Genomic DNA, 16,904 nt, shown 5'->3' on the forward strand with positions numbered 1-16,904 from the left:
TCTTCTGACCTCCCTTTTTATCCTCCTCTTTGGCTGAAGTTAGAATCTTCCTTCCTTCATCCTTTTGATTTTAACGAGGTTCTTTCCTTCACTTCTAACGTAACGTCTCTTCGCTCCCCCATTATCTCCCGTTCTCGTTCTCTTCTTCAACCATACTTACCATCTTCTTACCCATCTGCTTCCTCCACCCATATCCAACCTATTTGGCATAATAAACACCTCAAAATCCGTACTCGCTCATTATATTGGAAAACCTGGCATTCTCTTGGTTTAAAATGGATCTCTCAACTACTTTTGGGTGATCAACCTCTTCCTTTTCAGGACCTCCAAAATCAATTCTCGTTGCCCTCCTCTTCTCGTACACAATATATATCACTTCTTCCCTCTCTTACCCAATATCTTTCTTCACTCCCTGCTACAAATTCTATCCCTATTGCATATCTTCCTGTGTCTAATGCGCTTGATCATTCCCCTTCTGCTTCTTTTCTCTATAAATCAATTCAATCTTCTACTGATCGTATCAAATCTAAGGTTGAGTTGGCTTGGGAAAAAGATTTATCTCAAGTTTGGTCCTTCACTTTATGGGATAAAATTTGGTCAAAAATTCATAGTACCTCCAGAGCTGCTAACACTACCCAAACCATATTTTTTGTTTATAATCGTACATTATTTACTCCATTACTTTTGTCATCGTTTTCCTCAGACACTCCCTCCACTTGTTGGTCCTGTCTCTGCTCTTCAGCTGATTTGAAGCATATGTTGTTCGATTGTCCTCTCATTTTTCGTTTTTGGCAATTGGTTTGGTCCCAGTTTAAAAAGATTTTCAATTTTCATTTTTCCTTCTCCATTGTTAACATTTTTCTAGGTTCTCTTTCTCCTATTTTTGCCAATTCGTCCCACAACCATAAATTAATTGACCTTTTGATAGCCATTGCCTTACACCATATTACATCTCATTGGAAACAAGCTAATGATGTTTCCTTCAGTGCTTGGTGGAATGCAGTCTGTTTTAATCACCGTCTAGATACTAATTTTGTTTCCCCCATTTCCCTTGCAATCAAACGTGATCTTTTATGGCTTCCCCTTACTGAGTATTTATCCAGAGTTGTTACAATCCCACCCACTTCTCAAGTCCGCACTGTTGAGGTCCAAAAACCACAGTGATTGCATTTTCTTAATTACATTTAATGTTTTTTCATATCACTTATGTGTTTTATTCTACAGGTTATACTTCCTTACTTCTGTTGTCATAAGCATTATTGTTTGCCATATTTTTCTGTATTGATTTATCAATCAGATTTACATTTTTGTAAGAGAGATTTCTTGTTTTTTATAACTTATGATTGTTTCTTCATTTTCTGTCTTTGTTTCTTTATACTTTAATAAACTTCAAACTAAAAAAAAAAAAGAATGTGCACGCTAATAAGAAAGGGTCGACGTCACCTTATTAATATGAAATCTGGACTCAGCAGTCATCTGGGTTCCCTTCTCGTCTGTGCCTTGGCTCGTCTTTAAGGTCACACCTCTGCAGTCACGGATACACATCTGCACCGCTATGCTCTGTTTCCTTCGCCTCCCTCCAAGTCACTGGAACCTTCCTCTCATCAGCTGCTTTCTCTCTGGCTGTTCTGCACTACTCCTCTCTCCTCTCAATCGCGGACCATCTTCACTTCTCGGCTTCAATCTTATAACTCAGTTTCAGCCACTCTGGTATTCATTCCCTTAACTAACTGCTTCATTCTGTATGCTCTGATCTTAATGTCAAAGCTCGCCAGCTGCTCCAGCTAAAATAACTTCAATCTTTCTAAGAGAGTAACAGCTTCTCGATCTTTCTCGGACTTTAAAATGGCGACTGTCTGCCCTGAAATAATTAATGGCATTGATGCTAACGGCTAGCTGCCGCCTACAGACTGACTGACTCACTGCCTCATGCTTTCACTAATATGGAAGCTTGTCCCTTCATGGAAAGTTACGGCCAGTAACCTGCCGCCCACCAAATTCTTGAACCTCCCCGTACCAAGGACACGTTCCCAGCCGGCCGGCCTGATGTTGTGTCTTCGGAATGGAGAAAAATACAGTCTTTCGATAAGGGCCAGCCTGAGCCGGTTCTCTCCAAGCGAACAACACCTCATAACTAAAACATTACATTTGACCTAAAAGCATCTCAAGCTGCCGGGGCAGAAAGAAAGATGGAGTCTCTCCCGTTTGAGGCCTACAAGGCCCAAAATAAGCATAACTCCATAGAAGGTATGCTAATACTCTTACAAAAGGACGGATTATCACTAATACTAATGAATCTATCCCCTAACATAAGTTTATAAGCCCTGATCTAAGGAAAAGGGTACGGAATTATATCAACACGCCTTGTGAATAGGCTCTATTTACGGTTCTAATCCTTCCACTAGAATGATAGTAGACTGAAGTCACCTCCAATCACCTTCCCTCAAGGAAGGGCCGAAAAAGTCAGTCAGAACACCACCCCTTGTTGTTAAATATTATGTCCACCCTAAGCGTGGAAGGGTATACTCAGATGTGAGTCCCTTGCTCATTGCACCATCAGGATTCAAGCAAGCCGGGCCGATGACGGCTGAAATGCCAGAAACCGGTCCCCGGAAGCTTGTTTCCTTCCCAGTGTAAGAATTGGCTTGGTAGTTTGGTTTGCCCTGTTCCCATCATGCACTGGGACAGGAACAGACTAATTTGCATGTAGCCCGGTTCTGAGCTGGGATGGTGCAGTGAGCTAAAAAACCGTGTTGGATCTAGCCCTGATCTCTTGACTGGGTGAGAGTATTCTGCTTAATTCAGAGACTCTGTCCCTCACCACCCCTTGTTGTTAAATATTCTTAGGTAAAGCAGCAGTTGCTTGGAATGCCCTTCCTCTGGGTCTGCGTTCCATCCAGGACCTTGGTGTATTTAAGAAAAAATTGAAGACACATTTGTTCATGTGAAGCCCACTGCTATCGCCCTTGGTTCCGCGCCGGGACACTCACGAGTAGCTGAGCACGTTATAAATTTTTCTAACATAACACATAACATTACGTGGATCAAACAAACTGCCCCCCAGATAGTAGGTGAGACTCAAACCATCTCAGGCTCAGGAAAAAAATTAAAAGCTCGGTTTCCGATAATTACATTTGCAGAGCACCTTGTCCTTTCTACCAAAGGACAATAGCACCATGACACCTTCTCTGAGTATGACACATAGACTCCATATATAGCCTTTGTTAGACCTGGAACATTTGGCGTGGGTCTTCCTTCCATTTTTGCTGTGTCCTCCTGTGTTTTCACTGTATGTTGCATTGGTGCATTGTATGTTGAAGATAGGACATGCCCTGATGTGTGTGGCATGTCCTGATAGTGAATTACTGCCAATTTCGTTTTTCACTATTGCAAGGCTGCATGTTCCCATAGGACGGAATGGGGAGTTTGTTTATAACATTTTATAAGCATTACTGGCCCTGGTAACAAGGCAGAAAAGTAAAGTTTAGTATGCCTGAACTCAGAATGATAAAATGCATCTTTTAGTGAGGGTGATTTTTACATCTATGTGTGAAAATACCACTTTTAGAAAGTAGGTATTTTCTTGCCTAATCATCCAGTGTGCTCCGGCTAGGTTTGTGTATTGCATGTCTGGCTTATGGATGACAGGGGCTGGAGAGGGGCTGTGGCTCCAAAAGTCTGATGAATCAGAGCTCGGCTGAATAGACCCGGGCTGCATTTAGAGTAGAGGGAGGAGATTTCCTTTACACCTGAATGGGCCTGGTCTGCCTTCAACAGTGCTGTCTCCACCCCCTGCCAGGATGCTGCACCAGTGAGGACAGAACTGGTTTTGTCCGGTTACAGACACTCTCTGCCTGCAGGGAACAATGGATTTGTGTGTATAAAAAGTGGGGCCCAGATGCCAAACTTTTATATCACTTCTGGGAAATCAAGAGGAACTTTTGCCAAGGAAAAGAGCCAGATAAACTGAGGAGGAATACTGCCCCTGTGCTGCTTGCTTTCTGGGGTTGGCCTACAGTGGCTGCTTGCTGCCAAGGAATGGAGAAAAAGGACTTTGTTTTTTGCTTTGTCACCTGCTTGAAGAAAAGATCTCCAAGGGCTTGAAACTGAGCTTGCCTCCAGTTCTGAAGTCTCAGGGACACAAAGACTTCACCACCAGCTCCCCTCAATTTTCTTGCTGGGAATTCCAACCTGCAAGACAGTCGCAGCGCCTGATGCTGGCTTGGGAAATCGCCACACGGGTGTATCGATCAAGGAAGTCCGAGATCGCTGCACCGCTTCTGATGCAAGCCTGCTGTGTGGCTGCACAAAACCACGCATCATACCAGATCGACACATTGCATCAAGGCGCCAAGACTGTCTCATCGTTGGGGGCCGCAGTAAGAAACAGACGCATTGCCTCCCCATGCAGTAAGGAATCGACGCATCACCTCCCCTGCGCTGCTGTAAGGAACAGACGCATCATCTCCCCTGAGTATAAGGAACAGATGCATCACCTTCCCTGCGGCCATTTTGTTTGTTTTGCGTGATGCTTTTGAGGAAGGGGTCACATTTACAACTTGCATTGACCTGAACTATTTCTACCATTTGAAAGCCTTATTTTTGATACTGAATTGTGGATGTTCGTTGTTTGGTCTTGTTTTAGTTTAGATAAAGATTACTTATTTTTCTAAACTGGGGAGGTGTTCATTTGTAGTGTTTTCACTGTATTACTGTATGTGTTCACAAATGCTTTACACACTGCCTTTGAGATAAGCCTGTCTGCGTGTGCCAAGCTACCAAGGGGGTGAGCAAGAGTTATTTTGGGAGTGTATCCCCCTTATTCTGATTAGAAGTAAGGGCCCCTACTTGGACAAAGGTACCAACCTCTGCCAACTCGAGGCGACCATTTCTAACAGCCTTCTAGACAGATGGACAGAAAAACTTGTTTAACACAGTTTGGTAGCAATCAGTAAATGTGTGTCTCTCCTCCCGTTAAGTTCGAACGCCTAGGACCACCAAGTACTAACTATTTCTGGAAAAAAATAGCAAGACGCAAACTTTGGACTAATGAGTTGAACCATGATTACAGATTGTTACCAACTCTATAATATGGATTTCTTTTTCGCTAAAAAGAACTTGTTTGAAAGACGTGTGCTTAATGAATTAATTTGATTTATTAAATGTATTGTTCTATAAAATGCTGTTAATTGACTTCTAACATGCATATACTGTGAAGGATCAGGTTTCTATATACATCTTTTATGATCATCTCGTAAAAATCAAATTAATAAACAGATACAAATATATATATATATGAAGAGTTTGAGAATGGGTCAGAAATTTACAAATCCAAAGTGCGCACTGGATATTAGGATGCAGAATGTCCTCTCTCAATCCAAAAAGCCCAAATACCAGAGGCGGCACCACTCAAAACAGTGTCAGGAAACTCAGAAGTGGACTTGGGTGCATTTTATTTTGTGAAGACAAAGTATGAGACTCTCTCACAGTTTTAACGCCATAACAAGGAAGAAAAACGTTTGGTACATAGTTACAATACTCAGGAAAATTCCCACTCTTTCAGCGAGATGAAATGTTACCTAATCTCAGGTACTCTCACTATGTATCACCTTTCCATAAAGTTTCACTGAAACTCGTGCACAGTTTGTATGTCATTTAAGCCTAGTTGAAAACATTATTAGGAGGGAACCACTCTATTCCTAGTAAAGCCTGCATCCATTTGTTAAACAAACTCACTCTTAGAACCTTGAAATTAATTTGTGTATTAAGGTGATGGACACCCAAAGTTTCCTAATGGTTCTTCTCTGCACCCTTCGTGCTATAAAAGTAGATCAAACACTTTCCATTAATACGCCTTACCTTATCCCAACCCTTTAAAAAACCAAAGATTGGCAAAAATAATACATTTTTAGGCACCATCTTTATAGGCCAGTACCTGCCAAATGGGAAAGTTTCTCCAACATTCAACATTGTTTTTTTTTTTACGGTATAGTTACTATAATATGCATTTTATGTGTTTCTTCCTGTTGTTTCACGTTTACAGAATCTGATATATCTAAAACCGATCTTTAGTTCAAAACAAACGTAAAATATAATTACAGGGAAGTTTTGCCTCAGAAGGGAACATTTTCAAAGAAATGTGAGATATAAATAATTCCTGTGCTTTTAAAACTCCAGAAGAACTCATATAACTTTTTAAACATGAAATCCTAACATGTTTAATATTTACTTATAATTATTATTTCGATTCTTCCAGAGTTTGAATTCTCAAATACAAAATTATAATATATTAAGGATTCAACGTTACTTCCTAGCAACAGAAATGTTCATCTTTCATTTAGAAAGTAATAATTAAGAGGACATGAAGTACTGAACAAAATTCTTGTTGAGAAGTATTAAATGTTTATTTATAAGTAGAGCCTAAGACAAGAAGTGGAACCACTTCACCAAGGAGACTACCCAACTGTCAAAGAAAAACTAAGGTGACTGGGCACAACAGATGTTCGCGCTACCGATGTGAGAGGAGTCTGACAAAAATAAATATAAAACAAGCACCAAGGCAATGTACATTAACATTTACCAACGGAGATGATCTAATGCTCTAGCACTATAAAGTATAATAAATTACAGTTGTATGCCAGTTAAATCAGAAATCTGAATGCAACAGAGGTGTACAGAATAATGACAGAAAATATTCCTGGACCGTTATTAATCCTTTGCTAAATTCCCCTTTAGGCAGGATGCATGCCACACCTTGACATTAATGAACTTCTCACACTTTGTGATACAGAAGATGAAATATGGTAGCTCTACGTACCGATAATAACGCCAATGTTGTCCTGCTGTTAGTAGAGGGTTCTGGCCCTGGCTTTCCCTAATGTATCTCTTGTCTGGGGCAGTGACCCCAAACGCATCAACCTTCTTATGCATGTGCTCAGTAACACCAACCTCTCTACCTAAGAACAACAAATACTTCATAGAGATTTCATATCACCTCATGCATGCGGTAACACTTGCTCTATTGTCTCCACAACCACCGAACGTGATAGGGATGGCAGACAACCTAAAAAACAACCTTTATGTTGTTTATTGTGAATTTGTGCTGCCCCCTGGAGCCTCTGTTAAGTAGCAGCCACTGATAAAAGTATTTCTTTGAAATAAATAACTGCTGAAGCAGACTTTGTGAAGTTTACAGCCTGCAGATTTAAAATCGGACATACCGACGTTCCTGGCAGTGAACCTGGTCTTCCTACCACTTCTCCCTTCCATGAACTTTAGTGGCACTACATGTATAATACCAGCTATTATTCAGAGCATCAACGCTGTAGTATTGTGGGATAAGTTCTAGTGTTCCATCATGTTGTATCACACACTGAACACCCACCCACCACAGGCGTCATCAGTCAGATGACCCTGCAAATAAAAGGGGCTGAGCGCACATGCTCGGGCCAGTTCAGTAACTACAGTGCCTGTGTCTGTGTCACCTCATTTACATTAGTATGAGGGCCTAGGGCCCAAATACCACAATGGCGATGAGGGGAAGTTCTGGCCCTGTGTGCCACAGATGAAAATCTAGGAAAAGGGGGAGAGAGCTGCCTGTCTAGAGGGCACCCCCTGTGAACGGCGCTGGCCGCCGGGAGGTCCGCGGGGCATGTGCCGAACCCCGGGCCTGCTTCAAGACACGAGGTGACCGGGAGCCTACCCCACACCTCATGAGCCCGCTGTGAGAAGCCCCTGCGAGGAAATGCCCTGGGGGGAGAAGTGCAGGCCGAGAGGAGCTGACCCGCATCAGCAGCGACAGAGTGCCCCCGCAAAGTGAAGAACCACACGGAGCCCACCCGTGTGGAAGAAAGGCCCACCAGCCCGAGGTGAGACACTAGTCGAGTGCTCTTTGGCCACAGAGTGATGAAGCCTGCAGGTACTCACCCCGCCACGACGGCCGAAAGTGGACAATGACTGGTGAGAGGCCCGGAAGGTACCGCAGCGGCCCTCACCCCCTCACGCGCAGTGTATAAGCTGTGAGAAGCTGCAGCAGCAGGGGAAAAGAAAAGGGAAACCTTCTGGTCGACAGCCATCAGAGGCGGTAAAGGTGCGAGACTCCCGCACTGCCCGAGAGACGTTTTCTGCCCAGAACAGAGCAGGTTCTGGCAAAAGTGCCGACCTTCCCCCCACCCCGCGCAGCGAGTGTACTGAGAGGCTGCTGTGGGCGGGGAGAGCAACAAGAGAGTGAGAAGGAGACAGCGGTGGCCGTAAACTGAAGCCAGCCTCCCCCTTCCCACGCAGAATGGGTGAGCAAAGAGGAGGCGGCAGGGGTAGGCGAAAGAAGACAGCGTCTTGCCCGCGGCTGACCAGAGCGGCGCTGGCACCCGCAACGGAGCCCGCAGAGAGAGAAAAGGCCAGCATGCACTGAAACCCCCCCTGCAAAGCTAACAGACTGCCCTTAGCAGCGCTGGTCCCCGCCCAGCCTGTTGAACGGGAGGAGTCCCTCAGTGGGGCGTGAGGTAACGACCCCAGGCGGGAAGAAAGACCTGCGTTGTGGGGTAGGAATATGCAAAGAGACTTACCGGGAGTGAGTCTACGGAGGTGCATGATTTAAGAGCAGCCATCAGAGCCAGCAGTCCGCCCGTGGGAGAGGCGTGTGCGTGGCCGGCTGTAACTGAATGAAAAGGAACCAGGCCATGCCAGCAGATTGCAGGTCCCGGGGCAGCCAGGCGACACGAAGCTCAAAGAATGCGGAAGAAGCAGCCGAGAGCACAGAGACATTGAGCATGAAGCCCGCAGCATGAGGAAAGCTGCAGAGGCTCATGGATTGAAAAATAAAGACACATTGTCACTGTGTAGCCATACAGCGAATTGCACCCCGAAACAAAAGCACAGTGCAGGAGAATCAGCCCTGCAAGGAGGTAACGCATGTCTGCAACAGGGGAAAAGCGCTCACACCTGCCTGACACTAGTGCCACAGCTGGATATCCAAAGCATCCAAGTCCCACCCAAAAGGAAGTACTAGCAGCAACAACGCGAGACCGGCAGTTGGCTGCACAAAAGGATGAAGGGACAAAGAGCATTACGAGGGAGAGAAAAGAAAGGCAACACTGGACAGCCAAGTACAGCAAAAGACTGCACAAGAGACTTGCCATGCTGGTGTGCTGCTGCTAAGAGACGGCGCAGGAACGCACCAGGAGTGCAGTAAATCCACACAGAGACAGTTATGGGCAAGCTACCCAAAGCAGGTAATGGCCGCTAACAGGAATTGACTGAAGGGACAATCAGACTCCTACGACATTGTCATTCAAGCGAGAAAGAAGTAAGCAAGCAACCCGGCAAATTAAACCGGAGACGCCCGGGGATAACCAATGGAAGAGAGAAGGCTATCGCACAGCTGAACAGAGACTGCCAGGACCGAATACGGAGAGCGCGGTGATGCCTAGTGGCCACAGGTAATCACTGCAGAAGCAAGACTACAAGACAGCCGCCCAAAGCACCAAATCACTGAAGGGACAGGAGAGCGCAATCTGAAGCGTGCCTCAGCACTGCAACTGCGGAGAGAAGACGGAGCAGTTGCGCGGGCCATCAGAAGCATGAAGATTCACAAGACTGAATCAGCCGATCACCCAGTTGGTCACAAGGGAAAAGAAGCCGACCACCCTGTTGATCGCAAGACAAAAGAAGCCGACCACCCAGTTGGCCGCAAGGAGGAGGAAGCCGACCACCCCGTTGGTCGAAAAGGCGGAAGAAGTCAACCACCCAGTTGGTCGCAAGGGAGAAGAAGCCGACCACCCCGCTGGTCGCAAGGAAGAAGAAGCCGACCACACCGCTGGTCGCAAGGAGGAAGAAGCAGACCACCCCATTTTTCGAAGGAGGATGCTTACCTTCAAGAAGTCAGCGAGCGAAGAGATCAGACAAAGACATCCGACAAGAAGAACGGAGAAGACATCTGGGAAGAGAAAAATTTGGAGGAGATGTCCAGGAAGAAGACTGAAGCCAAGTCTAACGGAACCAACTAAATGTCAGAAGTAATTGAGTGAGAGAAGGTTGCGTCGACCGGTCCAGTCACAAAGCGAAGAAAAGACAGTGTCCGAGTGCTTGGACAAGACCAGGGGGAAACGTGTGGAATGCACGCTTCACGGAGAAGCCCAGTCAGAGCGAACAACCAGATAGAAGACCAGACCGAGTTGCGAAGGGTGAAAGAGTAGACCAATCCTGAGTGGCATGACGCCACGACGAAGGAAGAAGAGAGGAAAGGAGAAAAGCAAAGAAGTGTGCGTGACAGAACACCACAACACACACCAGAAGGGAAACACTGGATGGGAAAAGTGAAAAGAGGGTCGTCCAGTGAGAGGGGACACCCACGAGAGAGGGGTATCAGTGAGAGTGATATCCTGCAACTGCAGATCCTATCAGAGACAGCCACCAGTTTGAGAAAACACCTCAACCAGGAGTATACAGTGGACAGCAGAACACCAATGATCCACCATCATTCCATCTGCACTTTTCACCCACTGTGGTGTTCGAAGAAAGGAACTGGAAAGCACACTCCCACGGCGCAAGTACACAAAGGAGCACATCCACAGAGCACCAGAACATTGTGCCAAGGAGAACTAATGGTCCCGGCTGGAAGGACACCCTCGCCGGCAGATGACCAGCAGTGAAGAGACTATGTGGAAGTCGTCCACATTGAGTAATGTTTTGGTTTGCAATTTTGTATTCTCTCCCACAGTTTCGGACTTCATTTTGTTTGGACCTTCGTTAAAGTTTGGGAGGGATGTACTATCGTGGGACACGTTCTAGTGTTCCAGCATGTTGTATCACACACTGAACACCCACCCACCACAGGCGTCATCAGTCAGATGACCCTGCAAATAAAAGGGGCTGAGCGCACGTGCTCAGGGCCAGTTCAGTAACTAACAATGCCTGTGTCTGCGTCACCTCATTTACATTAGTATGAGGGCCTAGGGCCCAAATACCACAGACGCCTCATTTTATTTATTGGTGGTGGATGGTACAATCATGAGACAGGTTCTGTCTCAGAAACACGCCTGAGGCTAAGTTGACCGGAATCCATATCATCCAAACTCGTTATGTGTATCCATTAAATTAACTTTTGGATAGGGTGAGCATTTATTCCCAATAAAAGTGGCCTCTACCTTACCTGTTAAATAATAATTTAGAGATGTATCATTATATTCTGGCCAAGATGGGCAAAGAAACAATTGGAATCTATAACGCACTGTGCATTGTCCTTCAAATAATAAAAAAAGAAGTCAAGAGAGTCAGATGTTTAGACTGGGAAATATTTAAACTTTAAACACGCAACTGAATTACACATGTTGCAGACCTTGCTTTTCCCAATTTATATGCATTTCTTATTTCTACATCTTAAAGAAAACATCACATTGCCATCCTACCTAGGCTGATGCTGTGATCCGCTAATCATAACGAGCTATAGCTATATCAAGTGAGACACTCCCCCCACCAGCTCCCTGATCTGCATCTAAACTCCCATGGACTGCAACTAACTTTCTTCTTCACCTCAGAGCCAGCTCCAACATTCCAAAGGAGGACATCCCAGGAGGCGGGCTCTCGAACATTCTGAACAACAACACAAATTCATATATCTGTTTTACAGATCACTATACAGTGAAAACCCCAGGCACATGTAACTCCTAATCCGAATAAAAGATATACCTTGCTTTGACCTCAGGTTAGACTAAACACTTAACCAGAAAGGTATGTTATCATCATTACTCCTGCTAATATAATCTTATATTAGTCATTTAAAGTTCGTCCTCATAGGCAGTGCAGAAAAATATGTTTACTGAATGCAAAATAATGCATCAAGAATGTCACAAACAAGCACATCCTTTTTTAATTTAACACTGCAATGGTTGTTGAGATTTTGTTACACCATTTACACTTTTTACTTCACTCTAAAACCACTTCTGGCCGCAACACTACTAAATGATGCAATTGATGCTTTGGTATTTTTGTAAAAATGACTTATTGCAAAACCATAAATCAACGATATCGAGCATGTTCAGCTTTTTTATGGTGATAGATTAATAACGCTTGTTCGTCCTCCTGTGCATTGAAGCCACCCCCATCCACCGCCCCCAGCAACCTGTAACTTTTGCAGATTGAAGGCTGGAGTATCGCAGGACATGATCTTCAAGACTGAACACTATTTTTATTTTATATTAATATATTGTTGGCACGTTAACTTGAGATCCTTTATTGTTTCCCTAAAACCTCATTGCAGTATGTTTTAAGAATGTACATTTTCGTAGTGTACAGCATGTTCATAGACACTTATAACTTCTGCTGTACACTTTCTTTCATTTGTAAAAGGTTCTGTTTCGTTAGGGTCCTGTTGGCGCCATGAAGTTATAATAAATAAAATATGGCCAAGAACAGTGAGAGTGAAGTAAGAACTGCTTGTTTGGCACACACCGATGGATTGCCCGATTTCTGCCACTGCTCAGTGTCTTCCCAGCACACATTCTTAGGTAAGAGGAATGGCGCAGCGACCAGGGTGCCTAACTCCAGACCACAGGGTTCATGGTTCGATCCCCTGCTCTGGTGGCAGGTTGATCCAGCACCATGTTACTCTGGGCAATAGCTTGCTTAATCTTCCTGACGGCTCCCAGCGCCAGGACACCTCCGTCAGAGGTAGTGGTGGCTTTACAAATGCTGTAATTTACAGATACTGGCATTCTTTGAATACAAAATGTCTGTCTCAGTACCAAAACTCAGTGGCATGTGCCCTGGTTGGTTAGACATTTTGACTTAACAATGGATGTGTTCAATTTTATAATATAAGGCACTTGATACAATGTCTAAAATATAACATATGTATTCATTTAGTGTTTTAAGTAGCACCCCCTTTATCATATGATCTCAGTGCACTTATAGTAAAACTGCAGAAGATAAAACATCACTATAAGCAGCAGTAGCATTGAAAATAGTTAAGTCAGTAACTTAAGAAGAATACTCTAAATTGAACTTTAAACAACTTCATTCCAAGTATACACAAGAGAGGTCGTTTTAAGTTGTTTTGTGAACAATGGGAACATTGGTTTAATTGTAAGGTTGTTGAAAGGGACTTTCAGAAGTTTGCTGCTGCATCTGAGCAATTTTGGTTCAGTGCTTTGGCGTTCATATGGCCTTTTTTCACCAGATGAGATAATAAGATTGGGCAAGTAACAAGGGCAGTTTAAGTGAATGCAATATAACCGAGACAACAGTTCTGGAATGTAATGCTGTTTTCGATGGAAAAAAATACATTTCCTTTAAATTGGTCAAAAAACGATTGACTTTTCTAGTAGATAGCAGGAGTCTGGCTGATGATTGCAAGGCTAACTTGAGAGATGCACAGGAGGTTTAAGGAACCCTAGAAAATCTCGGATTGCCAAAACATAGGCAGTGGCTGATCAGTGGGTGAGCAGGTGTTTTTTTCGGTTGTGCATTTGATCTTTAGTGTAGATAAAAATTAGCTGATCTGAGAGTCTATTGATGTCAGGGTTCTCCAATGTCGGTCCTAGAGGGCCGGCAACATGCCAGATTTTTAAGATAACTACATTTATCTAAACAGGGATATACTCAAAATCTGCATTGGTTCTAGCCCACAGGACCAACTTTGGGGAACCAAGGGGTAAGTGATAAAAAGGGGTCGAGTTTAAATCCCAACAATATTACACATATTTCCAATCATGGAGAAATGCTGTCCACGTTGAGCTTATCAGTCACTTCTGGATCAGATTTATTTCTGTGTTTGGGCACAATAAGCAGGAGTTTTGTATTCAAGGAATTGTACAGCAAAAAATTGTCCGACATGTGGGACTGAAGTTTAACAGGGCTACAGCAAAGGGTATGGATGTAAATAAAGCATGAAGATTTGATGCAGAGATGGGCGTTCTCAACATAATGGTGAAGTGCATCCTGTCTGCTACAACACTGAGCTCAGAGACTCAGAATACTAATTGAATAGAGTGGGGGCCAATAGAACACCATGGAGCATACCACACAGCTTCGCAAACTTGAGAGAAATGAGATCATCAATTTTCAACAAATCTTTACCCATCTGTAGCGAACCAAAAGCCTCATTAAGAGTATAGTGGGTAGCCTGCTCTATCAGCAGACGTTATAGATCCCCACCAGAGGGGCAGGGAACTCTTTGCCTATGATACAGCAGCTCTATTGAAGGCCGTGAAGCTTTGCAGAGTGGGCACCATGTTTGATGTACAAAGTGGTTTATTTTTCAAGAATAAACTCGAAAGTGGGAATTTATTCCTACAATGCAAAAGATCAATGACCCTAATTTACAGTGAGTTTTCTCCTTGTGCATGGACCATTGGGCAATTTCTGTGCACGGGACCACCAATGGATCTACACTTTAGGCGTGGTGGGAGAGTAACCAATATACAGTGGTGCTCCCACTCCAAATAAACACCAAATTCTTTAACAAGACTGTTTTCAATATAACAAATCATTACCTACCTTGAACAAATATAGTCCACTGCCATGCATTTAACATTTGCGAACATTAAGTCAGAGATAAAGCATTCTGAATTTATTGAGTAATTTGGATTTTTACAATGTATTAACCTTCGAAAACGTTACATAACTTCTAAACATTTCATATTGTATGAAATCTACTCGAGTGCAATTTTAAATGCATGTATTTACACGGTTGTTTTTGGATACAATATAATCCTGTTTATGATGTTATTGGGCAGTTTTTATTCCATAAACAACGTTAAACGAATTAATAAATTACCATAAGAAAACTACAACCCACAACTAATAATTACAATGCAAATGTTTATCTCATCCAACTGGTATCTATAGGAGGAATAGGGTGCAAAGTTCACTTTTTCAGCATACACCAATGTAGTGGAACGAAGATTAACTCAATGCTAGATTATATGGTAAAGACCTGAAGGTTTTTATTTTGTGTAAGTATATACTTCCTACAAACTCACATATGAAATGTGTGCTTTATAAGTGTTATCCTTATATAAAAGAACAAATACGAGATATTTTTTTGAAACATGGGCATTAAAGTTTCCATTTTACCTTTCCAATGATTTACCTTTGTACTCATAAACTAATGAAGAAAGGCTTCTAATCCGTCCTTCTTTTTTCCCCTCTCCTTCCAAAACCCAAATAAAATATAAGACTTATTTGCCTTTTTAAAATCTACCCATTTCATATTTCTTTCAGCCTCATTCAAGATTATTCTTTAATCATTTTTGCTCACTTTTTTCCTCTTCCTTCATCTGCAGACTGCCAATTTCTCTATCAAAAGCATTGTATTAGGGTAAATAATCAAATATAAATAGATTCTACAGCTTTCTTTTGTGACTACCTTTCTGTCCTTATTTTACAATAGAGGATGCGAATATGACACTTTACAACGTAAGCGTTACAACATGTATTGTTACAACGTATTTTTTATATCGCAAAATCCATTACAGCGCTTGTCGTTACAACGCATAATCCATTACAATGCAATTACTATTCCAACTCCGCTGGGGCATTACTTTGGGAATGCGTTGTAATGGATTATGCGATGCATTGACATGCGTTGTAATGGATTTTGTGATGTAAAAAATGTGCTGTAATGACACGCATTGTAGCGCGTGCGTTGTAAACGATGTTTCCCAGGGAATGCATGTCTCACATAAATGCATCTTCATAAAAATAACATTGGGATAAACAATTGAATTTCTACCAACTATTTGCTACCCTCAATGTTCATATAAAGAATTGCTCATTCCTTGCTTCAACGCTGATAAAGTGAAGAATAAGCAATTACTTTATTTGAAATACCATATTTAACACTGTTTGTAAAACTACTAGTTAAGCCATTGGCCACAAAGGTATTGCTCCCTGGTGTTTCCTTACATGGATAAAAATAATACAAATTAAAAAAAAGTGTGGAATTGACATTACCAGACTCTGCGTCCCATTGTAAGAAAGAAGAACCAGTCCTTCACATTCACTATGGTTTGCTTTCTTTGTTTGGTTGTCCGGAAGAATAAAGGAGCTCCCAAAAAAAGATCCACTAACAAAATTCACCACACCTAAAGGGGTACACAAAAAGAAAGATTATTGCTTTTTACAAGCCTGAAACCCATGCACGTCAATTCGACAAAATGTCATGACTAATGGAAGTGATATCATACACAGTTTGACCTCAAAAAACGTCATAGGGCTCTTTCACCCTTTGTCCCTCAGGAGCCTCCTATTTGAAGATTAAGGCTGACAATGCAAACAACAAAACTCAATTCAGGTTCCCAGATCCATCTTTATTTTTTGTTTGTATTGCTATCTTTAGGACCCCCAAGACCAAAGGCAGCAAGGGAGGTGATAGGAGTACCGAAGAACAAGTCAAGGGTGGTAGCTGTTAACACTAGCTACCCTAAATCACCTTTTGTGTTGTAAAATCGTAACCAGGCACATTTCCCGTGAAGCGCTTCTTGTGGATGGATATATTTTGTGTTCTTTTGGTTAGTAAACACATTTTGTACTGAAATGCTGTGTATCTGACATAACAGTCACTGTTTGTGTTGAATAGCGTGTAGCAGAAATTCATGTGGTAGCATGTATTTGCACATCTTTGTGTGATTTTGGGCCAGCTTATGGATTGAAGTGGTGTTTACATTGGCATGTCCTATGATTGAAAGTTGTGCACTTGTGGAGAGGAAATTCCACTTCAGTACAAGAAACAGTTGACTGCAGTGGCGCTGTGCTGAGACAGCTGGCCATAAACATACTCAAGATACAGCAGGTTTCCCTTCCTTCTGAAGAACCCACTCTAATTACATTGTTTGTAGTTTTTTTTTATTTAACCCCATCCTCCCCCAGCTGTGCGAGAATCCCACAGCCTCCTGTTGTTCAATTCT

General features: G+C 42.9%; 1 protein-coding gene across 3 annotated transcripts in view; it reads right to left on the bottom strand.

Moving 5' to 3' along the window:
• The window catches only part of LOC147679997 (CD5 antigen-like), a 768,709-nt gene that overhangs the window by 559,310 nt on the left and 192,495 nt on the right, over positions 1-16,904 (bottom strand). For all 3 annotated transcript variants that reach the window (XM_086943540.1, XM_086943542.1, XM_086943541.1), the window contains one exon: positions 15,952-16,082. In XM_086943540.1, the coding sequence (XP_086799666.1) occupies positions 15,952-16,082 (131 nt within the window). The remainder of the gene's footprint in view (positions 1-15,951; positions 16,083-16,904) is intronic.

The sequence above is a fragment of the Lissotriton vulgaris genome, chromosome 11 (assembly GCF_964263255.1).
Source record: "Lissotriton vulgaris chromosome 11, aLisVul1.2, whole genome shotgun sequence".
Lineage (NCBI taxonomy): Eukaryota > Metazoa > Chordata > Amphibia > Caudata > Salamandridae > Lissotriton > Lissotriton vulgaris.